General features: G+C 43.3%; 2 protein-coding genes across 6 annotated transcripts; one reads left to right on the top strand and one right to left on the bottom strand.

Moving 5' to 3' along the window:
* On the top strand, window positions 1-15,509 carry LOC146971334 (integrin alpha-6-like). 2 transcript variants are annotated; one of them, XM_085805869.1, is made up of 25 exons: window positions 1-263; window positions 6,043-6,170; window positions 6,279-6,358; window positions 6,677-6,938; window positions 7,325-7,456; window positions 7,577-7,790; window positions 7,888-8,081; window positions 8,190-8,287; window positions 8,978-9,099; window positions 9,182-9,271; window positions 9,362-9,423; window positions 9,894-10,063; window positions 10,156-10,290; window positions 10,370-10,482; window positions 10,621-10,777; window positions 10,906-10,989; window positions 11,095-11,174; window positions 11,457-11,534; window positions 11,641-11,746; window positions 11,851-12,027; window positions 12,197-12,295; window positions 12,388-12,498; window positions 13,312-13,407; window positions 13,597-13,725; window positions 14,592-15,509. In XM_085805869.1, exons 1-25 carry the CDS (start codon window positions 88-90, stop codon window positions 14,754-14,756), a joined length of 3,258 nt encoding a protein of 1,085 aa, XP_085661995.1. In that variant the 5' UTR covers window positions 1-87; the 3' UTR covers window positions 14,757-15,509. The 2 variants fall into 2 exon arrangements, with proteins under 2 accessions (XP_085661995.1, XP_085661996.1); XM_085805870.1 differs by lacking the exon at window positions 14,592-15,509 and adding an exon at window positions 13,869-14,561.
* A 61-nt stretch (window positions 15,510-15,570) lies between these two features.
* On the bottom strand, window positions 15,571-26,588 carry LOC146971333 (uncharacterized). 4 transcript variants are annotated; one of them, XM_085805855.1, is made up of 19 exons: window positions 26,345-26,588; window positions 22,836-24,961; window positions 22,026-22,158; window positions 21,483-21,603; window positions 21,293-21,397; window positions 20,567-20,657; window positions 20,310-20,465; window positions 19,987-20,040; window positions 19,437-19,495; window positions 19,075-19,203; window positions 18,839-18,935; window positions 18,681-18,750; window positions 18,445-18,581; window positions 18,122-18,351; window positions 17,866-17,931; window positions 17,164-17,380; window positions 16,877-16,975; window positions 16,548-16,736; window positions 15,571-16,233 (listed from the first exon to the last, which is right to left on the bottom strand). In XM_085805855.1, the coding sequence occupies exons 2-19, from the start codon at window positions 24,663-24,665 to the stop codon at window positions 15,985-15,987; spliced, it is 4,032 nt and encodes a 1,343-aa protein (XP_085661981.1). In that variant the 5' UTR covers window positions 24,666-24,961; window positions 26,345-26,588; the 3' UTR covers window positions 15,571-15,984. The 4 variants fall into 4 exon arrangements, with proteins under 4 accessions (XP_085661981.1, XP_085661980.1, XP_085661983.1 ...); XM_085805854.1 differs by lacking the exon at window positions 26,345-26,588 and adding an exon at window positions 25,158-25,306; XM_085805857.1 differs by lacking the exon at window positions 26,345-26,588 and adding an exon at window positions 25,158-25,306 and having other exon boundaries at window positions 18,687-18,750.

Raw genomic sequence — 26,588 nt, 5'->3', positions numbered from 1 at the left:
GAGCAACCACGCAGTTGCACTCTGCACCTTCTCCAGTAAGGACTCACCTTTTCAGCTCTTTCAGGGACTTTTGTTTTTGTTGCCGTCATGGAGGACAGGATCACCTGTGGACTGTGGCTGCTCGTCTTTCTCTTGGGATGCGATCGACTGTCGGCTTTCAACCTGGACACCGACAACGTCCTGCGGAAGGACGGGGACCCGGGCAGCCTGTTCGGCTTCTCTCTCGCCATGCACCGGCAGCTTGATCCGGAGGATAAGAGAATGTAAGAACCAGAGTTTTATTTTGAAAGGGGGGGGGCCATGCTGGAGGCCGTTTCTCCGCGCTTCAAATGTCTTTAAAATAACTCCAGTGAGCATGTAATTACAATGTCACAGAGGCGCAGAAGAATGAAGTTCAGTTTTGGTTGTTGGGAGGGAAAAATCCGCTTTAAACCCACTTCTTAAGATGCCGCAGAAACAAACACACAGGAGTGCTTAGTGCTATTTGAGCTCAGGTATGTCGCAGGTAGTTTGAAAGCAGTAACTCATTCTCACCAAATCTCAGCGAAACATTTCATTCAACCTTACAGAACAAAGTATACAGTTAGGCTACCATTGTTACATACACCTGCTGTGAGGGCGGCCACGGGCACACTGCTCGTTAATCTTTACTAGTCTTTCCTTCCATCATGTTACTTATTTGTGAGTTTTAACTGGATCACCTTTGGAGCTTTTTTGGCACGCGGGCACACGCGCGCGCACATGTCTGTTTTTTTTTCTTTCTTCTTTTTCTTAGTGGACTGGCCTGGGGGTTAAAGTGGGAGCCAGTGTTGGCGTTTATGTCCAAAACATCCCCTTGAATCACTGTTGGCATTTTTATGGGCATTGACTCAGAGGGACCTGTCGCTCTACATAGAGGCTGAATACCATCAAGTGCTCACTGGTCTGAATGTCTTTAATATAAACTGACCTGAGATTAGAGGATGTTTTAAATTCCTTAATCTGGGAAGCTGTTTGACTCTGTTATAATGAAGCAGTCAGAAATGTGCATGTTTGTCCATGCCTCCCAATGTTGTGTAACTTCATAATTACTGAGGACTGAATACTAAGTATTAAGACCCTTAACTTAAAGGTAAAAGCAGCAACAACAGTCTGTAAACACTGGGCTTTAACTAAAGGATGTGCGTTCAGCAACATTATTAAAATGTATTTAAAAGCAGTGGTAAGAGTAGAATTGCTCATTTTAGAAAAATCCACCCCCTCTGTGAATGTTACATTATATTATTAAATTGTTTTTATCTGATGGTATGAGCTCATCATATCGTTTGTATCTAAAATCATCATTAAATCAGTCAAATAAGTTGGAAATATAGCCGTCAATCAAATGTCAAGGAATGAAAGGCAAAATATTTCTTTCTGAATGACAGTGGGGGAGAACTGCTCATGTGATGCACACACCTCAGATATGATTGAGTACAGTGCTTGAGTTAACACACTTAGAAATACTTCACCCTGCCAATTAAACAGTACCAACAGGGAAAAACAGCAGCCCATAGTGATGGTGAATTGAATTGTAACACTGCTAATTGGCCCCCTTTTTTAAAACACAAAAAAAATACAGAGTTTTCTGTCTTGTAATTAGTCGAACAGATGAGACTACACCCCACCCCAAGTGGGCCTGTTTGTTCAGCTAAAGCCAAAGGGTCAGTGTGGTGTGTTTACTCTTTGCAAAATATCCTGGACTTTTAAGACTCAGCGTCACTAAGCATCCCCCAGGTCTTTAACCTTCTCCACAAAGGTTAAACACTACTCTTAAACCTATGCCTACACATTTCTTCTGCTGCCACACATTATCTCTCTTTTTCTCCCTGCCATACACACACATACACACAGTAGCAGTTTGTGTCCTAGTTTTAGCCTGTGTCTAAATGAAAGACACATGGTGATCGGCACGAGACCAAAGCTGCCACAAAGTCGTTCTGCTTCAGGTTGTAAACTCAAATGCATGAAAACAGAGCGCTGTTGAGTCCTGTGAAGAGCAAAACAACAGATGCCAGTGTTGGCAATGCAGATTTAATCTGCAATTTTTTCTTATAATTGATAATTGTTTAAGTAAGTTTGAAGCAAAAATGCCAAACATTTGACTCTCTCAGCAAGTTAGTTAACTATGGCACTGAGGAATCAAGGACATTTTATCACTATTTTGTGACATTATATCCACACACACTTGCCAAATGATTGATTGACTGATTGATTGATTGATTGTTAGAGAAAGTATTGAACAGATAAATCAATACTAAAGAAGCACTTGCTGTGAGGGGGAATTCAGAGGGTTTTAGATAAATGAGATGACGCAGGGCTGTTTGCCTCCATCACCACAAACATAGGCTATACAGTTTAATGTTTAAGGGTCAGAGTTTCAATCTGTTTCAGTAGAATCTTAAGCAGAAAAGATATGCTAAAACCATTCGGAGCATGTTTACATTACACTGTAATACAAGTTTGAATGTGTGTGTGCTTGTTTGAGCAGGAAGCCATGTTTGTTTGGAAAGTGACAGTGCGTATACTGCTGTTACAGAGGGGATGTGGTAATGTGCTCTCACTGTGGATGCACTCGCACTGATGTGCTGCCTGTGGATGCACCAGTGTGTGTGTGTGTGTGTGTGTGTGTGTGTGTGTGTGTTGTCGTACGGTTTGTATTGATGCTGATGCCCACTGTGGCTGAGCACTGAGGCGTTGCCTTGTTGTCAGTCATTCGGAAGATTGTGTGAGACCTCATCATGCCGCATCATGCATCTCTAGATAGATAGATAGATAGATAGATAGATAGATAGATAGATAGATAGATAGATAGATAGATAGATAGATAGATAGATAGATAGATAGATAGATAGATAGATAGAGATGGAATGACAGATGTGTTTTTCTTTTCCTCTGAGAATTCACTTATGTACATTGCAACAACCAGCACTGAACAAAGTGTTGGCGTGTGTGTTCCTGTTCCCCTTATGTGTGCGTCCTTGTTGCTGGGTGTGTACTGTGAGTCACAGCCCTTTGCCAGACAAGCATTCCTCCTTTTATTCAGACGTATGTCTTCTGTTGTCTGTCATGCCCTTCAGGGACCAGTATTGCATGTAGCTGCAGGAGAGGGCAGGAGCTGAGGGAGTCGTGTAGATGCATGTGTCTGCTGAGGTGTGTGTTTGTGTGGGTGTCTATGTGTGTAGCACAGTCATAAGGAAACCAGGCAAGAGTGTAGGGAAGGACTTGGATCAAGTGTGAGAAATGTCAGGGAGAAGAAGTATGTGTGTGTGTGTGTGTGTGTGTGTGTGTGTGTGTGTGGTTCTGGCTCTAGAGAAATGTAGCAAGAGCAATAAGGGATAAAGAGACATGCTGTGAGGAAGAGTAAAGATGGCATGTTGGATAATGCCAAAAGAAAGATAGATGAGATGAGGAGAGGACTATGAAAGTCTAAAGTGAAACCAGCCTTGTATGTGAATGTATATGGTTTGTGTTCATGAGAGTCAGGCTCAGTCTAAGGTTAGTCAAGGTTATCCAACATCAAAGAGAGAGAGCGAGAGAGCCTGAGGAAAAGAAATAAGTGATGACTGAAAGAATGCTGAGAGGAGGATAAATCAGTTTTTACATCTGGGCACCAAGTATCAGCCGTTACTCATGGAGCTGGCTCAAACCTGGCAGACGGACGCAGAGAGGAGTTAGATAACATACGACATGACCCTCTGGGTCTGCTACCCATTTGGAGTTCAAGTTGACAGGCTGCCACTGGCTGTTGCCATGCAACAGTCTCTGCCAAGCCGTCAGCCAGTTCTCTGCTAAAAAACAACAACAACACACCTCTCTCGACGGGATACCTCGCTAATGGTCACTGTGTGTCCAAGTGTCAGTGCCAGTGTGTGTGTGTGATTTTATGAGTCATTGCACACATGGGTGAAACACACACACACACACACACACACACACACACACACACACACACACACACACACACACACACACACACACACACACACACACACACACACTCTCTCTCTCTCTCTCTGTTTGTCTTAGTGTTTCCTGTAGACTAGCCCATGTGTTCAGGGCTTCCTCTGCTGGTGGTGAGTGATTATAAACTGGGTCAGTGTCAGTGGAGCAGCAGGTCGACCTTATCACAGTGATAGCCAAATATAATCATGTGAGGCAATAAAGATGAGTTGTTTGGTTTTCCTCCAATTCAGATTATTTTTTGGTGATTTAATGAACAATTAAACGTTCAATTCAACAGTTACATGATCTTCTAATGTGTCACTATGGGACCACATCTTTTTTCCTGTCTGTGGACTATTGATGCATTGGCCTGAACGCACTGAGAAGACACTGTTCACTGTTTCCTATAGTGAATATGTAGAAGGAAGAACTATAGTGTCCATTCTCTCTTCGTACACCAGAGACCCCAAGACACAGTGACCCCTTTCCCCAGAGTCCATATGTCTCGCTAGAGCTCTGTCCTTCTTTTCTCCTGACTTCCTGTGTCTCTGAGGAGGAGGACGGGAGTGGAGAATATGCCCATCTGGGGTTCACTGTTAGTCTTTTTTTTTTTTTTTTTTTTTGGAGCGCTGACTCATTAAAATCAGACTCATCTTTGATAGACTAGCACATGCCCTGACAGTTTCTCCAAGTGTGAAAACATGTTTTTAGTTTGGTATGGCAGTGTAGAGGCGGAGGCTTTTTACTCAGGATTATGTGGTGTGAAGTGTTAAGTGGCGTTCGCTCCTCCTGTAGTTTAAAAAAAGACCGGATCGGACACTAAATGGCCGGGCTGACTTCACAAATGATAGTGTTCTGGTTTTTTGAAGCACCACCAAACCAATTCCAGTGGATGAAATAGGATGAACTGTGCACACTTGTCTCTATTGTGTTGACTTTTCTCACTGCAAACACATTGCTGTGGAGAAGTTAAATCATATTTTCTTAATGTTTCCTGCAAAATGCATGTAGATTTATGTCATAATGGCCGCATTAAGAGACTGTCTAACAGTGATAACAAGCCGTATTTCTGTGTCACATATATAGATTTATCGCCCTTTGCAAATCCCCATCATGCCTGCTGCAATGAGTATTCATAATGATTTACACTGTCTTAAAAAGTTTGCTTTATAGTTTGAAATCTCCCATGTGCAATTAGTGTTTGTGGTGCTGACTGTGGAGGTCTACCCGGAGAACATGTTGATCACATTAGGGCTGCGGCTCCTCACTCTGACTATACGTCTTAGTAAATTCCCTCCCAGATGGTGCGTTCATCTGAGAATGCTTTGTATTCCAGCTAAAAATGGCTTTGCTTAATGTCATTTGCTGCAGACAGAGCGCTGTACGACGTTAACTCTCATCGTCAGTGGACAGCCAGAGCAAATCAGAGAGGCATCCCAGAGCATACGAATTGGACAGTGTGTGTGTGTGTGTGTGTGTGTGTGTGTGTGTGTGTGTGTGTGTGTGTGTGTGTGCGCCCAAATCGCCACTGTAAAACTCCCCAAAGCAGCAGCGTTAAGGGTGACATCCTTGACCTGTTTGATTTACTCTGGAGGAAACCCTGGGAACTGGATGCCAACGTCAAGGCTTGGGTGTGTCATTTGCCCTTGTCTTTCGTCCACAAAGGCAGCCTCTGTGTGTGTGTGTGTGTGTGTGTGTGTGTATGTAGAGAGAGAGAGAGAGAGAGAGCGAGAGAGAGATAGAAAGCCTGGTTCAATCAAACCCAGCAGGCGTTTCAAAGGGGTCTTTGACTCAGTGGACCGTGAGGACATGGAACATCAGTTTGGTGGTGTGTGTGTATGTATGTGTGTGTGTGTGTTTGTGTGAATATGGCTGCCTTGTGACACAGCAGACTGGAATGTGTTTTAACATAATGTTAAAGTGTAAGAAATGTCAGTGCCACTTACTTTGAGTCCTAGTGACAGTAGAGTGTCACTGCTCAGGCCTCTTTCACTGTGGTCGACACAGACCGATAAATAATCATTAATTGGCTTTAAGAATTTGTGTGTGTGTGTGTGTGTGTGTGTCTGTCTGTTTCAGGCTGCTGGTCGGTGCCCCAAGAGCAAAAGCCTTATCAAATCAAAAAGCTAAGGTGACAGGAGGACTCTACAACTGTGACATAAGCTCCAGCTCACCTGGCTGTGACAGAGTCGACTTTGATAATGAAGGTGAGATATCTGCTTCTCTAATATATACTGTATTTTTGGCTACTTCTGACACTTGTCACAGCGTTGACTCTGCCTCTTTTTCTGTCCCTGCCTTCTGCCTCTGTGCAGAAAACCCACTGAGAGAAAGCAAAGAGAACCAGTGGATGGGAGTGACAGTGAACAGTCAGGGACCAGGGGGCAAGATTGTGGTAAGACGGTTTGTCTTTGTATCCGAGCACCAACAGATTCAACTCATTATTATGAACAGCGGTTTAAGCCTCTCTGTAAATCAACACAAATTTGTCCGAAAAAACAAGTCAGTAGAAATGAATTGCATCACAATGTAAAAACATAAAAAAGATACAATCAATGGAAAAGTGCAGCAATAAAAAATAGTCCTGGATAGACTATTTGAACAGCAGCTAATGATTATTTCCTCTAAAATCACACCTTTACCAGGAACCAGTTGTTTTATGATGCTATACATATACTCAGCGCAGCTATGTGTCTCTTGTCCTCCCTGGTAGACCTGCGCCCATCGCTACCAGCGCCGGAACAATGTAAACAAACCCATCGAATCCCGTGACATCATCGGCCGCTGCTTCGTGCTGAGTCAGAACCTGGCCATCGACCCCCTCTCAAGTGAAGATGGCGATAGTTGGCAGTTCTGTGACAGCCGGCCCAGAGGCCACGAGATGTTTGGCTCCTGCCAGCAGGGCCTCTCCGCCACGTTCGACAGGGACTACCACTACCTCATCTTCGGGGCTCCCGGAGCATACAACTGGAAAGGTACAGTAGTCTAGTGCAGTGGTTTTTAAAGTGGGGGCCGCCTGGGGGTGCTAGGGGGTATCAAATGATTACATTTTGAGAATGATTTTGAAATATAATTTATAGTAATATAACATATTGAAACCTTATTTGCCATCATGCTCATCTTTCTAATTGCTTGCCAGTCAAAATATCATTCATGACATCATAAACTGTGTTGACCTGGCAGTTTGTGCCTGACATCAAGCCTCAATCTCGGTGGGTTTGCAAAATGAAAGCTAATGCTATTTGGGGGGCCTTGGCATGGAAAAGTTTGGGACCCCTGGTCTAGTGAATCTAAATGTTTGTTGTTTTTTTTTTAAATCCCTTCCATCTTTCCCTGTCTTATCTCTGCTTCTCTCTTGAAGGCATTGTACGCTTAGAACAAAAGAACGACACCTTGTTAGAGATGGGAGTCTACGACGACGGCCCTTTTGAGACGGGAGATGAGAGGGAGAAGAAACCTGAGCTCGTCCCTGCCCCTCCCAACAGCTACCTGGGTAAAAAGCTCAGTTTTTTTACCGTGACCCCAGTTGTTCATTTACGCAAAAGAAGTTTACCCAAGCATCTGGCTGTCCTCTGGCCGTGTAAGCAAGCCTTCCCTTATGTCTTTCTCTCAGGCTTCTCTCTGGACTCTGGGAGTAATTTGGTGACGAAGGGCGAGCTGACAGTGGTGGCGGGAGCCCCTAGAGCGAACCACAGCGGCGCCGTGGTGCTGCTAAAGAAAGGCTCGATCTCAAGCAACATCCTGTTGGAGGAGTACACCCTGGAGGGGGAGGGGCTGGCCTCGTCTTTCGGCTACGATCTGACTGTGCTGGACCTCAACGGCGACGGGTGGGTGACGAAAAGGCTACACGACCTCGCCCGTAAGCTGCGCCACGTGCCAGCGTTACCGTGTACTCACGAGTGTGCGATGCTGTTGTTGGGTTAGGTGGCAGGACATCGTGGTGGGAGCGCCTCAGTACTTCGAGAAGGACGGGGAAATCGGTGGAGCCGTCTACGTCTACGTCAACGAAGCAGGAAAGTGGAACAAAGTCAAACCGATCAGAATAGACGGATCTCAGGACTCCATGTTCGGCCTGGCTGTGGAAAACCTGGGAGACATCGATTTGGATGGTTACCATGGTGAGGCTGCAGTGTTTATACATGCATCCTACTGTCGGCAGCAGATCATTCTTGACGCCTCTGTGTGAAACGCACACAGTAAGTCACTGTTGTTCTTTTTTGTGACAGATTTTGCGGTGGGAGCTCCTTATGAGGATGGCGGTGCAGGGAAGGTTTACATCTTCAGAGGATCAGCCGAAGGCCTCCACTCAAAGAAACCTGCACAGGTGTGAAATAAACTGGTTGAGCTGACTTCATTCCTTCAGCTACAACTCTGCTCCAGCATTTGTTGGACTTCCTGGTTGAGGACAATATTTATATTTTAATGTGTCTTGTGCTGATCATTGTTTCCATCCAAGAAAATAAAATATTTAAAACCTTAAAGGGATAGTTCAACATTTTGGCAAATTGGCCCATTGCCATAATCGCTATAGTCATAGCAGTAGGTTCATTACCTTTAATTGTAGGTGTAAGCTATTTTCAGTAGGTAAATGTATTCGAGGTAAATACAGGGTAAATACGGAGACTGCTTGCTGAAAAACTGTCCCTGAACGCAACGCGCATCAGCGGTTTTGTATGAATTTACCTTGAAAACGGCTCCGTTTCGTATCGTTCCGTCATTATCTCATAGCGTGGTGGTTGTGCAGGTCACAACTTGTCTACAAAAGCGCTGTGGAGTTTTGGGATGTTGAATTTGATGAGTTTAATGAGGGAAACCAAGAAATTCCGTTAGCCTCCATAGCGTAGCTCTGAGCAGCCAGCTGCTGCGCTCCGCCGTACTGAAAATAGCTTACACCTACAATTAAAGGTAATGAACCTACTGCTATGACTATAGCGATTATGGCAATGGGCCAATTTGCCAAAATGTTGAACTATCCCTTTAAAAGTCAAATTGCATGTTTGTTCTCTTGCTCTAGGAGCTGTCTTCTTCAGGAGTGAGGCTGTTCGGCTACTCTTTGGCAGGGAACATGGACCTGGATAAGAACTCCTACAACGACCTGGCTGTTGGATCCCTCTCTGACTCAATCTTTGTCTACAAGTGAGTACACTGGTGTGTTAGTCTGATCACGTGTCTCTGGTTGTGTTTTAATGAATCTGCTGACTGAGTTTTATCCTCCCAGAACCCGTCCAGTCATCAACATCAAGAAAGAAATCAAGTTCTCACCAAAGGAGATTGACCTCAACATGAAGAACTGTGACAACACCTTCTGGTAAGTTTTCTGTGAAATGTTTATTGTTTTATTCATGAACACGTAGAAAACTGTGTCAGTACTGTATCTGATTGTGGATAAACTCTCCAGCTTGGAAGTTGAGGCGTGCTTCAGCTACACTGCAAATCCCGTGAGCTACGCTCCCAAACTGGGTAAGCTGACCTACATTTTTTCTTAATTAAAATGAATTTAAATATTCATCTTGTTGACATCTCATCATCAGAACAGATTTAACACAGAGACACAGAACTTGACCATTATAATGTTACACAGTAATAGAGAGGTTAGAGTCTTGCACAGTGGTGTCATTTGTTTAGCGTCATGCTGTTGTAGGAATGAAAATCTGGAAAAGTTTGGTATTGGTATTTCACATTTAACAAGTGAAGGTGTTTGAAAAATAAAGGAGCACAGAGAACCAGGCCTCTACAAAAAGGAAATGTTTTATCTCATAATATGTGATAATATGCAGTTTTTGTGGTACTTACGTCACATAATGTTATTAGCCTATCATATTGTTTTCTTTTTTGTCTTTGAGTAGATGTTACCTTGTAAGTGGGCTATCCAAATTCATACAGTAGTATATCATCCCTGCCTATTAAGTTTCTTCTTCTGTCCCATTTAGTGGTGGAGTACACCATGACGGCTGATGATGACAAGAAGAAGATGAATCTTAATCCCAGGGCGGTCTTTGTCGACCCTTCTACTTCTGAAAGCGGCTACGAATTGAAAGGAACCGTCACCATCAGCACCAAAGGAAAGAAGCAGTGCATTAAACGTCAGCTTAAGATCAAGGTAGTGATCCTCTCTTGAAAATGTCCTTTCTCTCTTAATCAAATTGCATTGTGGGTGGTGTGTAATGCGCCATGACGTTGTGGTCCTTGTAGGAAAACATTCGGGACAAACTGCATGGGATCCCCATCGACGTGTCGGTGGAGATCAAGGACGCCAAACGTAAACGCAGGCAGAGCTCGGCTCCGCTTGCACCCATGCTGGACACCAAGGAGCCGACTCGGTCGGAGGTGTGTATGGATGAACCTGACGGATGGCTGTTATTGACATGCAGTAGATCTCTCTGTGACCTTAAATACGTGTTTATAGGTGCATTTCCTGAAGGAGGGGTGTGGCTCAGACGTATGCCACAGCAAATTGCAGGTGACGGCTCGCTACGGCCACAGGACAACTGATGAAGACACATTCAAGCCATTAAAACTGTGAGTGGACACACACACACACACACACACACACACACACACACACACATACACATGAACGTGCACCTCTTTTATAAAAGCGTGTAACTGTGATTATGTGTAATTTTGTACATGTTCATAAATGTTTTGTGCATAAAGGGAGAAGGATGGTGTGCCGTTGATCTCGCTGAGTGACCAGAAGGACATTGCTCTGGAGGTCACAGTAACCAATCCGGATGGAGATCCTGCACACGAAGCCTCTCTCACCGCCTCCTTCCCGCGCTCCCTGACTTACTCTGCCTTTCGTGTTGGAAATGTGAGGCTTTTTTTTTGTTGATAATCTCTCTGCTCTCTCTCTCTCTCTCTAACACACACACACACACACACACACACACACACACACACACACATGTGGTTCTGACTGGGACTTGCTGTTGATTTCAGGGACAGCAAGTAACCTGTGAAGCCAACAAAGATGGCTCGAAAGCTGAGTGTGAGCTGGGAAATCCTTTCCTTAGGAACGCAGAGGTGAGAGAAAATCACCTTTTGTTCCTGTTTAGTTGCTCTGCATTCAAAGTGTCACTGCTAATTCCTATGTTAAATTGTGTATAATCTGTGCGTTTGGGCATATAGGCGACTTTCTACATCATTCTGGGCACAGGAAGCATCTCTCTCAACACCACTGAACTGGAGATTGATCTTCAGCTAGAAACGTAAGTATTCATTTCATTCATTTCTTTATTTCAGACCCAAGGGGATCCATATCGCCATAAAAGCACAATAAAATAATAAAAAAAGACAGAATAAGAGTAAAAAAAAGAAAAGAAAAGAAAAGAAAAACGTATATAAAAAGTATAGAGCCTTCCCTACTACTTTTTCTACACCAGTTAGGTGATTGAGTTTTTTAAATGACGGTTGGTTTGATGATGGTGGTGGTGGTGGTGGTGGTATCACTAGGATTTGTGTTAACCTTTGTGCAACCTCTGATCTGACAGGACAAGTAGCCAGAAGAACATAATTCCTGTCAAAGCCAAGGCGAAGGTGGCCATCGTGTTGCAGGTGTCAGTGTCAGGGTAAGAAACACACACACACACACACACACACACACACACACACCCTTACATGTGCAGAAAAAGTACACACGGATTCGTTAGACTAAGTGTGTGTCTGTGTTTGCAGGCAAGTGCAACCCTCTCAGGCCTACTTCACAGGAGAGGCCAAAGGCGACCCACAAACCATGAAGAGTGAAAGTGAGATCGGCAGCGCCATCACGCATCAGTTCAGAGTGAGTACAGGAAATCCCGAACATCAGACGTCTCCTTCACACTCCAGTTTATCTCTTTTTAATTACAGTAATCTGACATTTTGTATTTACACTCCTCCTGTCAGATCATTAACCTGGCAAAGGGCCTGACAGACTTTGGCACCGCCACCCTCAACATCTACTGGCCAAAGCAGACAGAGGAGAAAATGATGCTGCTCTACCTGATGGACATCAGCTACACAGGAGTTAAACAAATGTCATGCACTCCTAAAAGCGAGTTCAACAGTCTTAACTTGATCATGGTCAGTGAAGGCATCAGGTTGATGTATACTGTAGTGGGTAATGTTGCTGTTTACATAGCAGCAGGGGTGTGTGGTGGAAGAAGAAGACAATGTTACATTTATATCGATGAAGACAAATAAGTTGGGCTGAATTTGATGGTTGAATGTATTTTTTCTTCTCTGATTTAAGGAACCAAGTAAAAGCAGGACAAGAAGAGCAGCAACAAACACACAAGGAAATGAAGAGGGCACCATTTCCCATTTCACTGACAAGAAATCAGTGTCTCTGGTAACGCCACACAGCCAAGTTCTACTCTGTTCTATTGCGTTACTGTGAGTAGAAGAATCCAGTAGTAACTCTTCTCCCTTCTTTGTTGACAGTCCTGTGGCAGTGGGACAATTTGTACGGTCATAAAGTGCCCTCTGCGGGGCCTGGAAAGTAATGCAGTCATCACTCTCCATTCTCGCCTCTGGAACCGCACCTTCGTCCAGGTAACAGAGCGCTTTCACTACTGACAACTGCGTCAGAATTTGAGATGGGTAGAAACTTAAATGCTTTTTGACATGTGACATTTTCTGAAATTAATAATATAGCCTGTATTTTATTTATATGATTATAAATGTGGATTGATCCAATTTTGTGACATTTTTTCTCCTACTGATCCTTCTTGTAGTCTTCATATTAAAGAAATTAGGTAATATAAATTGAATTGTTAACTTCTTATTTATTAACCTCTAATGTGAAGGGAGAAATTACAGTAAAACAGTTGATAATAGACCTCTGTAGAGTTATAAGATTAACTGTGCTGTGAATTAATAATTATTAACTCATTGAGTGCCAGCCCTTTTATAAAATGGTCAGTGCCATGTGCCAGTGTTTCGGGGCATTTTGAGTAATATTTCAAGACCCAACGAATATTTTGTACTATGACTCTGAAAACACCAAATAGCTCAAAGGAAAGAGGAGACCCTCTATTTAACTAGGGAGAAAATAGTCAGTGAGTCGAATAGAGCCTGGTTGCACCAAAAAGACCACTTTTTTTCTAGAAAGCTGAGAAAATGCATTTTTGTGAAAGAGAGTCTCTCAAGAAAAACAGTGATTTATCCGTTTTAATTCTGGCTTCAAAAACATGTAAGACCTCTGAAAATTACAAATTCACATGTTTTTTCATTGTACAAAAAACAACAACAACTAATATACAACAAGTAGGAGTCCTGCTCTGCAGAGTGACGCCTGCTCTCCGACTTCTCCTGCAGTTGCTGCTTTCTCCTTCACCCTGATATTCTCCTATTTTCTATCTACAGGAATATTCTAAGTTACATCACGTGGACCTGACAGTGAAGGCCACTCTGCAAATGGATAGCATGAGGACCACAGTGCTGCAAAATTCGGAGGCACAGGTAACTGAACACAAGGGCAAGAAAGATCTGAGATATGATCATTATGATGTGATTATTTACTGCTCACTGCTTACTTCAGTTTTATTCATGCTGATGATGTTGTTATGCGTAGAAGATGATATAAATAGAGAGAGTGTGATGGCATTTTAAAGTGTAGAGTCCTGAGATTTTTTGCACTGTGTTCCTCAGGCGAAGCTGACGGTGTTCCCGGAGCGCCGTGGTGCTCAGCATGGAGCAGGAGTCCCGTGGTGGATCATCGTGCTCTCCATCCTGTTCGGGCTGCTGCTGTTGGCCCTCTTGGCTTTCCTCCTCTGGAAGGTAGGACCAGGATAAACCCACTACCTCAGCTAATGAAAAACATAGATTATCACAGCCACTGCGAAGTAAAGCATTTACAAACCATCATAGGGAACACATTACACTGATTACATTACATTTTCTAACACTTTGCCTTTCCTCAGTGTGGAGTCTTTGGGAAAAAGAATAAAGAGGACCCACCAGAAAAAGAGACACTGACGTCAAATGCATAAAAAAAGAGACAGAGAAAGAGAGAGAGAGAGGGTAAAATTACCCGGCCTGCCATGAATGAGTGAAACTTCTCTTGCTCCTGATTGCTACAAAAGCACTGCTTTCTGGTGTTAAGGCAGGACGTGGGCAATTCTCACACTGTGACAGGACTGCTATTGTGAAAGCTGACTGATTATTTCTGCAATGGTTTTACACCTTAAAGATTTTCACACATGATTGTATGTGTGGTTCATCACAGTTTACCTGCATGCCGATGGGATGGGAGGCGGTGGCACTGGCTCATGAGTGATGACTGTTATTGAATGTTCTGAGGGGCGACACCCTTGGGGGCTTTTCTGCATCTATTTGACTCTCTCCTCCTCTACTTCACGTTTTCTCTGTTGCTCTTGCACCTGCAGTCACTTGGTCTGAAGGTTTCTCTCTTTTTCTCCATTTAAAAACAGGGGCAATGGAACATGTTGCCTTTCTTTAACAGGAGTGCAGGTGGCTTTCTGCGCCTCTTCATAGAGTCACTGCATCTTGGCTCTTGGCTGTGAAACAAACTGATGACAATAAAAGTCTCATCAACTTTCTTTGCTTTCTCCTACTTTCTTTAATTCGCCCTTTCTCGAGCTAAAATATTGACTTTTATTTTCCCTCTCTTCTCTTCTCCCCAGTGTGGCTTTTTTAAGCGTGCCAAATATGAAGACAAGGTTCCCAGTTACAATGCAGTTCGGATCAAACGGGAGGAGAGAGCGATAAACCCTGGAAATGGGAAATGGGAAAACCTGGAAAAGAAGCCCTGGATGACAACCTGGCATGACAATGAACATTATTCTTAACAGCCAATGAAATTTGACTCCACACAGATTCCTGTTGCTTACTGCTGAACTCCTAATTTCACAGATTTTGCCTTTTTTTTTCCTGCCCCGTCTTTGCGCAGTCTGGACTGTAAATATCAAGGAACAGAGAACATCTTTTGTAAACTTTTTAAGACTAAATACTTGATCAGTACATTCTGCTTCAGGGACTGATTTGATCTTGGATGGTTTGTATGAATCACTGGAAGGAGAGCTACAGTGTGGGAGATGTTCCTGCACAACTACTGTTTGTCCGAGTTTTAGAGCTTGTTTTGTACATTGACTGTGTTCACAGAGTTGACCAGGGGAGGGCGGGGGGGAGGGTATGGGAGTGTTTCTAGATTTTTTTTTTTTGTACATTTATTGAATGTTTTGCAGAATTGTTTGTATTTATTCTATGTGAGGAGTACTTTCTGTTACGTGCTGTACAGGCCAAAGACTCATGCAATGCATACAACTAAAACGAGTTTATTTCCCCAATTTAAAAGTGCCTATTTAAAAAAAAAGAGAAAAAGAAAAATGTCTTTAATGCATCTGCCTTAACTATTGAACAAACGGCTTGCATGTCAAACTCAAAGAGCCTCAGGTTGTATGTTAAGGAGGACCTGCAACTTATTCACATTTGTTGAGTACTTAAATGTCAGGCCTCTGCACAATTTACCTTTAATTCCATGCCTCTAAAATAGGAACAAAGTGAGAGCAAACAGAGTTTTTAGAATAAAGATTTTTGTCATATTCATGTGTTCTTGTCTTATTACTCAAGGCTAAAGTTGAATGGGAGTTTAAGGCAACAGCAGGAAGTTAAAGCATTATTTATTAATACATAAAAAAAGCATTTACAGCAAATACCTGAACGCATAAAATCAGCACATTGTCAAATATTAAAATCATTCTGAGGATAATTTAAAGTTCATGAAAGAAAAGTAAAACAGGGAAACCCATACACTTTACAACTGGCATATACAGAGATACATGATTGCTGATCGAGTGTGAACTTTGGTGCTGGAGTCAAAGTCTGAAGATCTATCCGTTAAAACCAACCAGTGTTGTGTGTCCTTTATCACAACTATCGGCATGTGAGGAACAGGATGTGTGCAGCAGATCTACCCGTTTCTATTGGCTAAATAGAAAAAGGTTCAGGTGATTTCTGTGTGTGTGAGACTGCAAACACACCGTCGTGCTGGTGGTGTATCCGACGTCACCTCTGTCTTTATAGGAGAGACTCTGTTCTCACAGTTTTGCTGCTGCTCCTGATATCTTTCTCTGACTTCTCCTCCGTTGTCATCCTCGCCCTCTCTTTTCCTTCATTGTCTCTGTCCAAAACTGTGTTCTTTTCTCTCTCCTTTTCTTCTTTCAGCCTGTTCTCGCCTTTCTTCTGCTCTTTCTCCTCCCTTTTCTTCATCTCCTTCAGCTTCTTCTTGAGGACAGAGCGGTCACTCTGACTACACACACCCAGAGCCTGATGAACAAAAGCAATTTGTGTAAACAGAAGTTGACATATTCATGTTAATGACATATACTTTACATTTTTACTGGAGCTAATTAATTGTATTTGGTAAATCAAAAGTGTTTAAGCCTTATTAAAAGAGGAGCAGTGTAGTTTAGATTAGAAAAAGTTTAACTGCGCTTTTGAAGTGATAGTAGTTAAATTGTTTAAAATGTGCATTTTAGAATAAATTCCTGCTTTATAATATAATTTAACAAAACACAAGTAATACAGAATTGGTATATGTGGGATGAAATACTTCCATCAGCAGGATCAGAAGTGCTTACCTTGAGTTTTTCACTGTCCATGTTGAGCATCTGTGTCCCATCAACCCCTCTGGCAGCGAACTCGGACGTGTATTGATCCATGTTCATGGCGACTAACCACAGACAGACCTGCTGGTTGTCCCACTCAATGACGGGTCGACTTTTCCACTGATTGTTGTTATTGGTGGGAACTGGGTCATCGTCCAACGTCTTGACAGGACACCAGGGACGGTGGCAGGAGAAGACATATTAAAGAGAGTAGCTTGGGAGGAAAAAAACTAAGGCAAACGTGCTCTACAGGAAAAGAAGAAAGGAAAGAGGAAAGAAAAGGAGGGAAGGGACAGACTCACCTCAGAGGAGGAAAAGGTCACAGTGTGAGAGTGTCCCGATAGGGAGTGATCAGAAGCGTGAGCCACCATGCTGGAGCTGCCCACTGGAGAGCTAGCACTCTGCAACCAAGAGAAACAAACCTGGGCTGCCTGCACACTCCACACCAGTGCACGCTCACTCATGCATGTGTTTATTTTAAAAAAGGATTTCTGTCTTTATGTAGACATGAATCTCAATAAGATAAAATGAAAGAAGGGGTGAGAGTGGGGAGGTGGGAGGCATGTCTGGCTTCACATTCAGCTCTTACCTGGTCTCTCCTGCCTGTGGTGGTCAGGTATGGCAAACTGCTGCTGGACACGGACCGCAGCCTCTCCCTGCCTCTCTCCCCCTTTTCCTTCTGTGCCCCTTCTTTCTCCCTCCCTCTCTCTCCAAACCAGGGGAAAGGCAGGCACGAGGGCATCGAGGTGACTGAACCTGATGGAGAAACTCCAGCAGGCTCGTCCACCAGGTCACCGTACGACGCCCTGGTAGAAAACAATCACTGCAGTTTAACATAACAGGAAAATAAACCCAAATGAGTTCAAAATTCTCAGAGACTCTGCTGCACTCAACTTTTATTTTATACTACTTTTCCCAAGTTGAGAGGGAAGGAAAACATTTGTATTATAGATGATGAAGAAACAAAATGTATTCCAATCTGTGCCACCAAATTAAAAAAAACAAAAACAAAAACTTGAGATGTTTCTGCTTTTAAAATGTCTGGCATTTCCTCAGGATTTCTGTATAAACATAAAATGTGTATAAAAACAGGTGCTATAAGGAGCTTCAATACTGGAAGGAGGACAGTATGCAGCAGACATAGATAGAATAATTTGAATAATCACTTTTATTTACAGTCCGATCAGATAGGTCAGGAAATTGAGCATTAATTGAGCATTAATGCTTGTTTTTGCACACAGTAGACACCCATTTAGCTTAGTTTATTTCAGTGTTTAAGTGTTGTTCACACCTGTTGCTCATGGACCTTCTGTTGTGTTTTCCACTTCTCCTTTTGCTCAGAGATTTGCGAAGGCCACTAAAAAAAGAAAAGTCATAGTCAAATATCAGGAAAAAAAGCAAGATTGCTGATCCATGTCGTGTTGGCAAATCAACAGCAGGACTTTGTTTAGCCTGAGAGGGAATCCATCAATTACAATGGGTTTTAAACTGGGGAATATTTTACATTTATAATCCAAAGTCTTGGGCAGAAGAAAGAGACCCTATACCTGAAGTCTGGAAATTTCCTTTTGGACTTCCTGGAAGCTGAGGATTTGCATGGCGCGGGTGTGACAGTGTCAGTGATGTAGATGGGAGGGGTGGACACGGAGCTGGAGGGAGGGAAAGGACTGAGGGTTGAGTAGGAGGACGTGCTGGACATATCACTTCTGCTGCTCCTTTGTGCCACCGTGAGGGCAGACAGTTGTTGGCTCTGCTGTTGTGTCTGGACTTCATCCTCCTAAGAGAACAACACATCAGGACATGGCGAGTTTAAGTTTCACTGCTTCAATCTGAAAATTTGGCGTAGGAAATTCTCAGCTCTGTCTCTTACCTGTTTTCTAAAGCTCTCTCGGAGTTTGTCTCGCGAGGGCGGATGGCGCTTGGATTTCTGGGCTAGCTGAGCTCTGGCTATGTGAGCACTTGAGTCTAGACGTCCTGTGTCAGGAACTGGAAGATACCAGTCTGGACCTGAGACAAACGGTCCATTTTGCTTGGTTAAGAGGCATGTTACTGTACATCATTGTTCCTCACTGGAGTGACACTACTGAGACCGACACGGCTACATACGTTTACCTGAAGAGTCCGCAGAGTGGTTCTTCCTTTCAGCTGCTGGCTCTTTCCCCTCTAGCTGTGCAATCTGAAACAAATGATGTGAAACAATGACTACAGAGAGATGGTAGGCTCAGTAAAGTAAATCCATACAGGGCTCAGAAGACTCCTCTCACCTGGATTTGCAGCCTTTCAACAGTGTCTCTGTGCAGCTTATCTCTCTCCTCCATTTCTCTCCGCAAATCCACCTCCCTGTTCTCCCCCTCTTCTTCCCTGAAACACACCATTTATAACCTTTATGTCCAAATCTACTGGGGGAAAGACTCAAATATAATTTTACTACACTTCTTGTAATGGAGGAGTATTATTATTCATTGTCAGAAATAACAGCATTGGCAGTCTTCATAAATACCTGCTCTGGTATTCTCTGACCAGTCTCTTGGCCTTGCTGTATTTGATCTCCAAGCTCTCCGATTGGCTCTGGGCATCAGCCAGTCGCTGGTTCACAACCCTGCACAGTGTCTGGGCCTCCTGCCAATACCTGATAAATAGAAGGAGGGTCTGTTAACACGTTTTGAAAAATCACTTTCCATAAATGATCCTCAGCATGACTATCTTTCTGTAGGATTTTAGCTCCCACCTACAGTAGTCTTTAACTCTAGATATGTATGGGCTTTCAAATCCATCACGTTAACCACTGCAGAACACACTTGATAAACGCTGTAGAAAAATAGTCATAAATAAGAGTTGAAAACAGACTCTGTAGTGTCGTACTTCTCTAGTTTCTCAGCTTTCTCCTCTCCATCCTCTGCTCTCTGCTTCCACGCCTTTAACTGGAAAACAACAAAAGTATTGTCCATGTTTTTATGTATGCATGTATTCAATTTATATCATGTGCACAAAGGAAAGCACGGCCTCTTTTGTTGTTACATCACACATATCAAACTATTTTTAGAGTAAAGAAATCAGTGTATTTCTCCAAGCTTACTTCAAGGGTGTTGAAACAACAAATAGTGTATTCACTGATCTAACGCTGTTGGGTAGAAGAAAGCCAGATTTTCGACTGAAAGGCTTTTGCCAACCCAGTTATGTCACAGTGGTGATTACTTCAAGGCAAAGGCAGAAAAAGCTGGGCTGACGTGGAGAAGTGTTGGAACACGGCCTGTGTCCTAATAACTCCACACCGAGCCATCTCACACACAGTTAAATGGGTCAGACTGTTCCAAATATGGATGCAAAAGGTAGAGTATTAAAGTGAGTACAGTTATTGGTTGTGTGTGTGTGTGAGTGAGAAAGAGATCTCAATCTCAGCTGAGTGACCTACCTTTTCTCTAGCGTAGTGAAGTTGGGTTGTTCTGCTTCGTAGTTTTGACTGAAGCTGCAGAGGAAAAGAGAAGATAGAAAGGAAATGAAGTTTAGAGTTTAGGTATATTTATCTTTGTAAAAAAATACACACGTTTTCTACTAATTTTACATCATGAGGACAATACTGACCACTATATTGTTTTAGAATATAAAATTAATGTAATTGAATAAAGTAAAAGAATAAAGTTTCATTTTCAAAAGTCTCTTATTGTATATAGAAGTATTTAAAAATACTTTTTTAATGTAGTCTCTGAATGGATTTTAATTATCAACATAAATTACCTGCTGGTGTTTGAGGCATAGCTGGTAACTGTCCAGACTAGAAAGAACGGATATATCCTCTTCCTCATCTTCCTCCTCTTCTTCCTCTTCAGCCACTGAGCCCTTCTCTGAAACGCTGCCGTCATCATCATCCTCATCTCTGCTTGTGCTTTCCCGCTTCATATGTAAACACAAGCACACGGTGAAGAACGCAACAAAACCATGCAGCAATTGCCAACAAGTCGGAAAGCTTCACTCTGCCTGCTGACAAAACACACCTTTCTGGATGTTTTATCCATTTCCAGACTCTCATTGATCAAACGTGCCACCTCGCTCTCCACCCCCTCCTTCTCACGGCCAATCAGAAACCTGCAGACAAAGAGACAAATCGGTTACAGCTGTGAGGAATCATCACAGCCCGTATCACAGCTGTGCAGATTGAAGGACAAGGCAGTTTAAGCACAGGTGTTACTAATAACATTAATAAAGTTCTGACACTGTGAAGACAGCGACTAAAAAGAACCATCGTTTTGGTACTTCCACCTGTGTTTTTTCTGCTGTGTTTCCAAATTGTTACTTGCACGGGATCATTTCTGGTTCTGTTGACTGGTATCCAAGTGTTAAATCTTAATTGGTGGAGCATCCTTGGCAGACAGTATAAACCATATGGTATCTGGTTGGCTGGCTGTAAGGTACATTTTTATGTGTGGCTGAACAAGCAGGTCCTCTGGTGTGGTCCTTTAAGAAACTATATCTGGGAGAGACAAATTATATTTATCCTGCTATCACTGTTTAATCTTAAAATAAATTCAATTCTGTTAGAGCATGGCTTTGCAGCTGAAAAGTGCTTTTTAAAGCGATATCTTTAAAGTTTCTCTCCCACGTAGAGGCAATTCAGAGAGTGAGAAATAAGAAAACAGTACAAGAATCTGTCTACTTCACACATAAAGACGTTGAAACACTTGTACTGTCAAGAACAATACTACTGTAACTTGGCCACTTACTTTACAAGGCCTGATGTATTCTTGAGGACTGTGGCTGCATACAGCTGGGAGACTCCAACCAAACTCAACCCATCCACCTCCACTATCTGGTCATTCACCTGAATCCTGACACAGACACACACAGTGAATGTCACTTTTGGAGTCAAGCTGAATCCCGAATAATGAAAACTGATGCTAAAAAAAAATGCACCTTCCGTCCTTCTGTGTTGCTCCTCCTTCAGTTACTGTCTTGACAAAGATCCCCAGTTTCTCCAGTCCCTGGTCAGCCCCCACACCCATTCCTATGATGCTGATACCCAGACCTTCTTCTCCTAGTGGGAAAACATAACAGGAATTAATCCTCAAAGTAACAGCTGCTGCAACATAAAAACCAAAAGATCTGTTTGAACACACCTCACAGAAGAAACTTGGCACGCAAAATAAAGTTAAAATATCTGGTAATTCTGTTTTTTTTTTATTTTATCTATTACATACGAGCCTAATATTATTTTTAGACAACAACTACATTGTTTGTTTTTGGTTTGAAGGCTAACAATGAACATGGAAACACCTGTACTGACATAATTGATTTAAATGATCTTCTTGCATAGGGAGGTAGAAAAAAAAGCATCATTATGTGACAGTAGCTATAACCAGTTACATGATTTATTTTCTGCCTGGTTTCAGGTGTGGACCCTCAGATTCAAACTGGCACCAGAAGAGAAAGTGAAGGCAAACAGAGGGAAACACAAACCCTTTTCTATCTCCACTGGAAAGACGTCCATCCTGTCCACTCTCTTCTCCAGCTCATACTCGGCCGAGGCGGACACCGGGTCAATATCCTCATTGTGTCTGTCGTACTCTGCGTTAGAGTAGGTGTTGTACACCTGACAGACAGCAGGCCATCAATATACATAACAAATGACTGGAAAGGCCTCTGCTTTCATCGACACTGATGTCAAATGCAGGCCTGGTGAAAATCTGTGTTATGCATTGATGGCTCAAACGCGTGTTCGTCACAGAGCAGACTGCGAGGAGAACCATCTGCTACTATTGACACAACAAGACACTGTTTGTATTGGCAAATCTGTCAGAGAGTGTGTGAGAATCAGAGTGAAAAGGCTTGAGCAAACTGTACAAATGATTACAGGATTGGAGAAAAATCCGTGTACACACACACACACACAACTCATATCAATTACTGCACTGACCACTATACTTCAGTAATTAGTCATGACCTAAGCCCCACTGCTGTCATATGCATCCACAGGAATGTTTTCTGTACATTTATATGAAGGCAGCTCTGAGCCGAGCGCTGACAGAGTTAAAGCATGTGGGATCTTGTCTTTTCTCCTCCCTCTGTGAATAAGAAAAATGGCTTTGGGCTAAAACTTCTCTTATATGGATTTAAGCCACAGCTAAGAGTGACAGTCCCATAAAACTAAAACGAGAAGCTTCCCTCTGTGCCCAGCTTTAGAGACAAGTGACCCAGCAGCTGTCAATAGAGTGAATAAAGAACGCTGAAAGCCAGATTGTATGTGTTCTTTCGTAAAGATTTCCTTACCTTGATGGGTGCAGAGGAGAACCTGACCTTTCTCTTCGCCGCTTCTGATGCATCCTCATCACCCTGGTCAGGGACCCCAGGAATTTCCTCATATTGGAGTAAAAGCTGATTTTCTACTTGCAGTGACGTTTCACGGTCCTGGTTTGGTGATGCTGAATGTTCATGATGACGCTGGGATTCCTGCTCACATACAAAAGCCTTGTTCTCAATCCCACAGATTACTGCAGATCCTGTCTGGTCCTCTTTGCCTCCTCCCATGTCACCTTGTCCATCACCACCTCCTCTGGGCACCACGCGCTCAACGTGCTCAGACGATGTACCTCCTCTCTCCTTTTTCTCTTCTTTCTTAGTTTTCTCCTCCTCTTGACGTTCTCTACATTCTTCCTCGCCACGTTCACCTTTCCTATTTCCCTCTACCTCCTTGACAACTTCCTCCTCTTGCATCATGACCCTCTCTTTCCTCCCAGCACTTTCTTCCACTCCGGCATCTGTCTTTTTCTCCCCGTCGTCCCCTTTTTCGGTTGATTTCTTTTCAGACGGTGCTGCAAACTTTCTGTTCTGCTCCTCCCTTTCACCCTCCCATTGTTCATTCACCTGCTGATACTTGTCTCTTCCACTTTCCCCGACATCTTCAGTCTCTCCTTTACATGGTATGCTGTTGGATAACCGCCTCTGGTGTTCCTCAGAGGGAGCAACCTTGCTACCTTCACCTTCTCTCAGCTCCACTCTGTTTTCCATCTTACAGGTTCCTGGTGTTGTTTCCATGCTTGATTCAAAAACATCATCCACTAGGGCCTCTACACTGGCCACTGCATTTTTATTGATAGGCTTTTCCTCCTCATTCTCATCGCTTTCTGATGACTCTGTCTTTACATCAACGAGTTCTGCTCTCACTGACTCCTCGGGGGTCAAGCTGAGGTCGGCATTAGCACCGTCGCCTCCTCCCTCTGCCTGTGTTCCTGTGGTTTGACCATCAGGTACAGGAGACTTAGGGTGCCTTGTCAGTGACACTGGTGCAAGCTTTGGCGAGGAAATATTTCTGAGAGGTGGGTTTGTGGATTTGTCTTCATCTAAGCCATCCTCCTCTGTTTGCTCTCCTTTCCTACTTGCCTCCTCCTCTCTTTCCTCCTGGTTCTCTCCCCCTCTCTCATCATCTCCTTCTTCTTTCTCATCTGACACCCCCTTGCCAGCCACATTTTTTGAACCTCCCCCAACCTCCATCATCTTGGTTTCAAACAACTTGCGGGTTACAGAGAACTTCTGAGCCAGAGCAGCTCTGTCAATATCCCTTATCTCTTCTGACCTAGAAGGTTTATCTTGCAGAGAGGATTCAGAAGTAGAAATGGAGGCCACCGTATTGAGAACAGATGAGGAACACACAACTGCACGTCTGGATCCAGAGAAAGGTGAAGTCTGGGGCTGCAGGCTCGGATTCTGGGGAGAAACAATGGGTGTGGCACCAGAAGTTGGCGTTGGACCACCATCTTGTTTCAGCTGCTGGCTGTCCATTTGGAGGAAGATATTCTCTCTGATCTTGGCCCCCCTTGTGCTGTGAACCTTCCCTCTGCTGCTGGTGCTGCCTCTGCCTCTGGTGCTGCCTCTGCTGCTGGTGCTGCCTCTGCTGCTGGTGTGGGACATCATAGGATCTGAGCGGCTGGATGGCAGCCTGGTTGGATGCACAGCAGAACGCTGGTTGGAGGCAACAGCAGCTTTGGTCCCCTGTTGTAAACTGGTCCCAGCGTCAAATGAACACTTAATGGCATGGAAATCAGACTTATAGGTTATCCTGTGTGGAGAGGCACTTCGGCCTTTGTTGTCTGTCCTCATCATTTGACAGTGGAGGTTTTCTGGAGTGAGAAGGAAACAGTGAAGGAAGCTTTTCACAGCTAATGAAAGCACCTAGGCAAGGGTTGAGCAGGTAGATAATGTTTGAGGACTTGCTGGTACAGTGGGATGGTAACAATAAGGCAAAAATGTGCTGGATAGTAGGGCTGGTGTTTTAAGAGGTTACTTCATTTGTTGGATGACAGCAGGTGACAAAGGCCAGCTCTTGGTCTGTAAACTTCATGGTCTGCAGGCAGCCTCTGATATTTAGCCTAATCACAGTCACCACACCAAACAGTCTCCTGGAAATCCACAATTTGAGAAAAGATAGAATTACTACACTTTTATGGGGATGAAATTGCATTCACCTTGGGTATAGTAGCTACAAATACACACAGCCAAACACACAGCCAGGACAAATGATCAAACAACAAACTGCTTTGAGGTATAAACGCTGTCATTTAAACCAATAATTTGCAGACTCCTGCCCATACTCACAGAACAAGTTGTAGATCAGCTCCACAACAATTACAAACGTTGCCTGAATACGTCTTGTAAACCGAGCTACACAGGTATCTATGATTAACTTGTTTGCAACAGCAGTAATGAAGTGCTCTGGGCGCTGCTTTCACATGGCATCGGAATTTGGAAAATGAAGAACGCACAGCCGTACTAATATAAAAAATAAAGTAAAATCAATACTTTTTAGTTTTTAAGTAACAGTCATTCTGAATTATCTTATTTTAATAAACAAGTTTGTGTTTCAAACAAACATAAAAACAAAGATGCTTTTGGAGTATTATTATTGTTGAACGTGCCGTGCTAATTAAGGTAAATGAACCACAGTTTGATAGCTTGTGGGTCCTGGCTTTTCTTCACTGTAATATACGTAGATAACAGCATGTACACACCAGAGCTAAACTACTCAAAGAAAAACGACTTTTGTACACTATAACTTTGTGGCCAATGCTGCTAAAACATGCACAAATAGAGGTGACACAGGAGTTTACGACAGCATGTGAAGGCAACAAACCCCATCGAACTAGCTGGAGTGTGCGCGCGCAGTTTAAAGGCTGGTAACGGTCCGAGTTCTAAACAAACGGTAAACTACTTCGTAAAAATGGACAACAGGTAAACGGCGCTGTCTGTTAGCATTGTAATGTCGCATTTCTGGTCCCGACAGGTTCGTCTTACCGTAGCTTTGTTGTATGTTTGAAGTCAGCCGGTGCTGACGGCTCCCTCGCTGTGATAAATACAGACAGATGGCGACTCATGTCTCTAAATACTGTAACTGGATTATCCCGAGGTAATCCTGTGTAAACTACTCCAGTTAATGTGAAACACTGACGGTGAGCGGTACCAACACTGGGACGAGTTAGCCTACATTTGAAGGGCCAGTTGTTACACCTGTGCCCACAGGAGGAAGCCTCTTGATGTTTTAATTACTGGTTAATTCAGCCTGTTACAGTCCAGTTGTGTCATTGTTTTACATGTGAATTCCGAGTATGAGTGGATGCTACTGCCAGTGATGCTATCGATCACAACAAATACTGCCTTTATTTACTATGTATATATTCATTGTGGCCAGGAATTGACATTTTAGCACCATAAACTGTACATATAACCGGTTTACCTTACACTGTATGCTACTATCAAACATGCAGGTCACTGCTACATCCACTTACCTTTAACTGTCTTTCAGCATCACTGCCAACATTGCCATCTGCTGTGAAAAGCGATATCTCAGTGACAGAGGCTCTCCTGGAGTCAGAGGTAAGCTTTGTGTGAATATTCACCTGTGTGCATGTTGCAGGTTAGTGCAGTCAGCCAGATCTCCCACTATCTACCTGTGTATGTGTGAGGCAAGCAAGAGCAGTGATGCAGCACCTGCTGATGTATGTGTGTGTGTGTGTGTGTGTGTGTGTGTGT

Source organism: Trachurus japonicus, chromosome 17 (genome assembly GCF_045865225.1).
Source record: "Trachurus japonicus isolate A0001 chromosome 17, Traja_1.0".
NCBI classification, from domain to species: Eukaryota; Metazoa; Chordata; class Actinopteri; order Carangiformes; family Carangidae; genus Trachurus; species Trachurus japonicus.
The sequence above is the reverse complement of the archived record's forward strand: the minus strand, read 5'-3'. Positions and strand labels throughout refer to the sequence as shown.

Coding starts and splice junctions, on each gene's coding strand:
- LOC146971333 (XM_085805855.1), bottom strand. CDS start 24,665: ATGATGAGGACAGACAACAAAGGCCGAAGTGCCTCTCCACACAGGATA. Junction 20,041..20,309: donor TATGCCTCAAACACCAGCAG/GTAATTTATGTT, acceptor TTTCCTCTGCAG/CTTCAGTCAAAACTACGAAG. Junction 16,234..16,547: donor TGGACAGTGAAAAACTCAAG/GTAAGCACTTCT, acceptor TTTGTTCATCAG/GCTCTGGGTGTGTGTAGTCA.
- LOC146971334 (XM_085805869.1), top strand. CDS start 88: ATGGAGGACAGGATCACCTGTGGACTGTGGCTGCTCGTCTTTCTCTTG. Junction 264..6,042: donor GATCCGGAGGATAAGAGAAT/GTAAGAACCAGA, acceptor TGTCTGTTTCAG/GCTGCTGGTCGGTGCCCCAA. Junction 8,288..8,977: donor ACTCAAAGAAACCTGCACAG/GTGTGAAATAAA, acceptor CTCTTGCTCTAG/GAGCTGTCTTCTTCAGGAGT.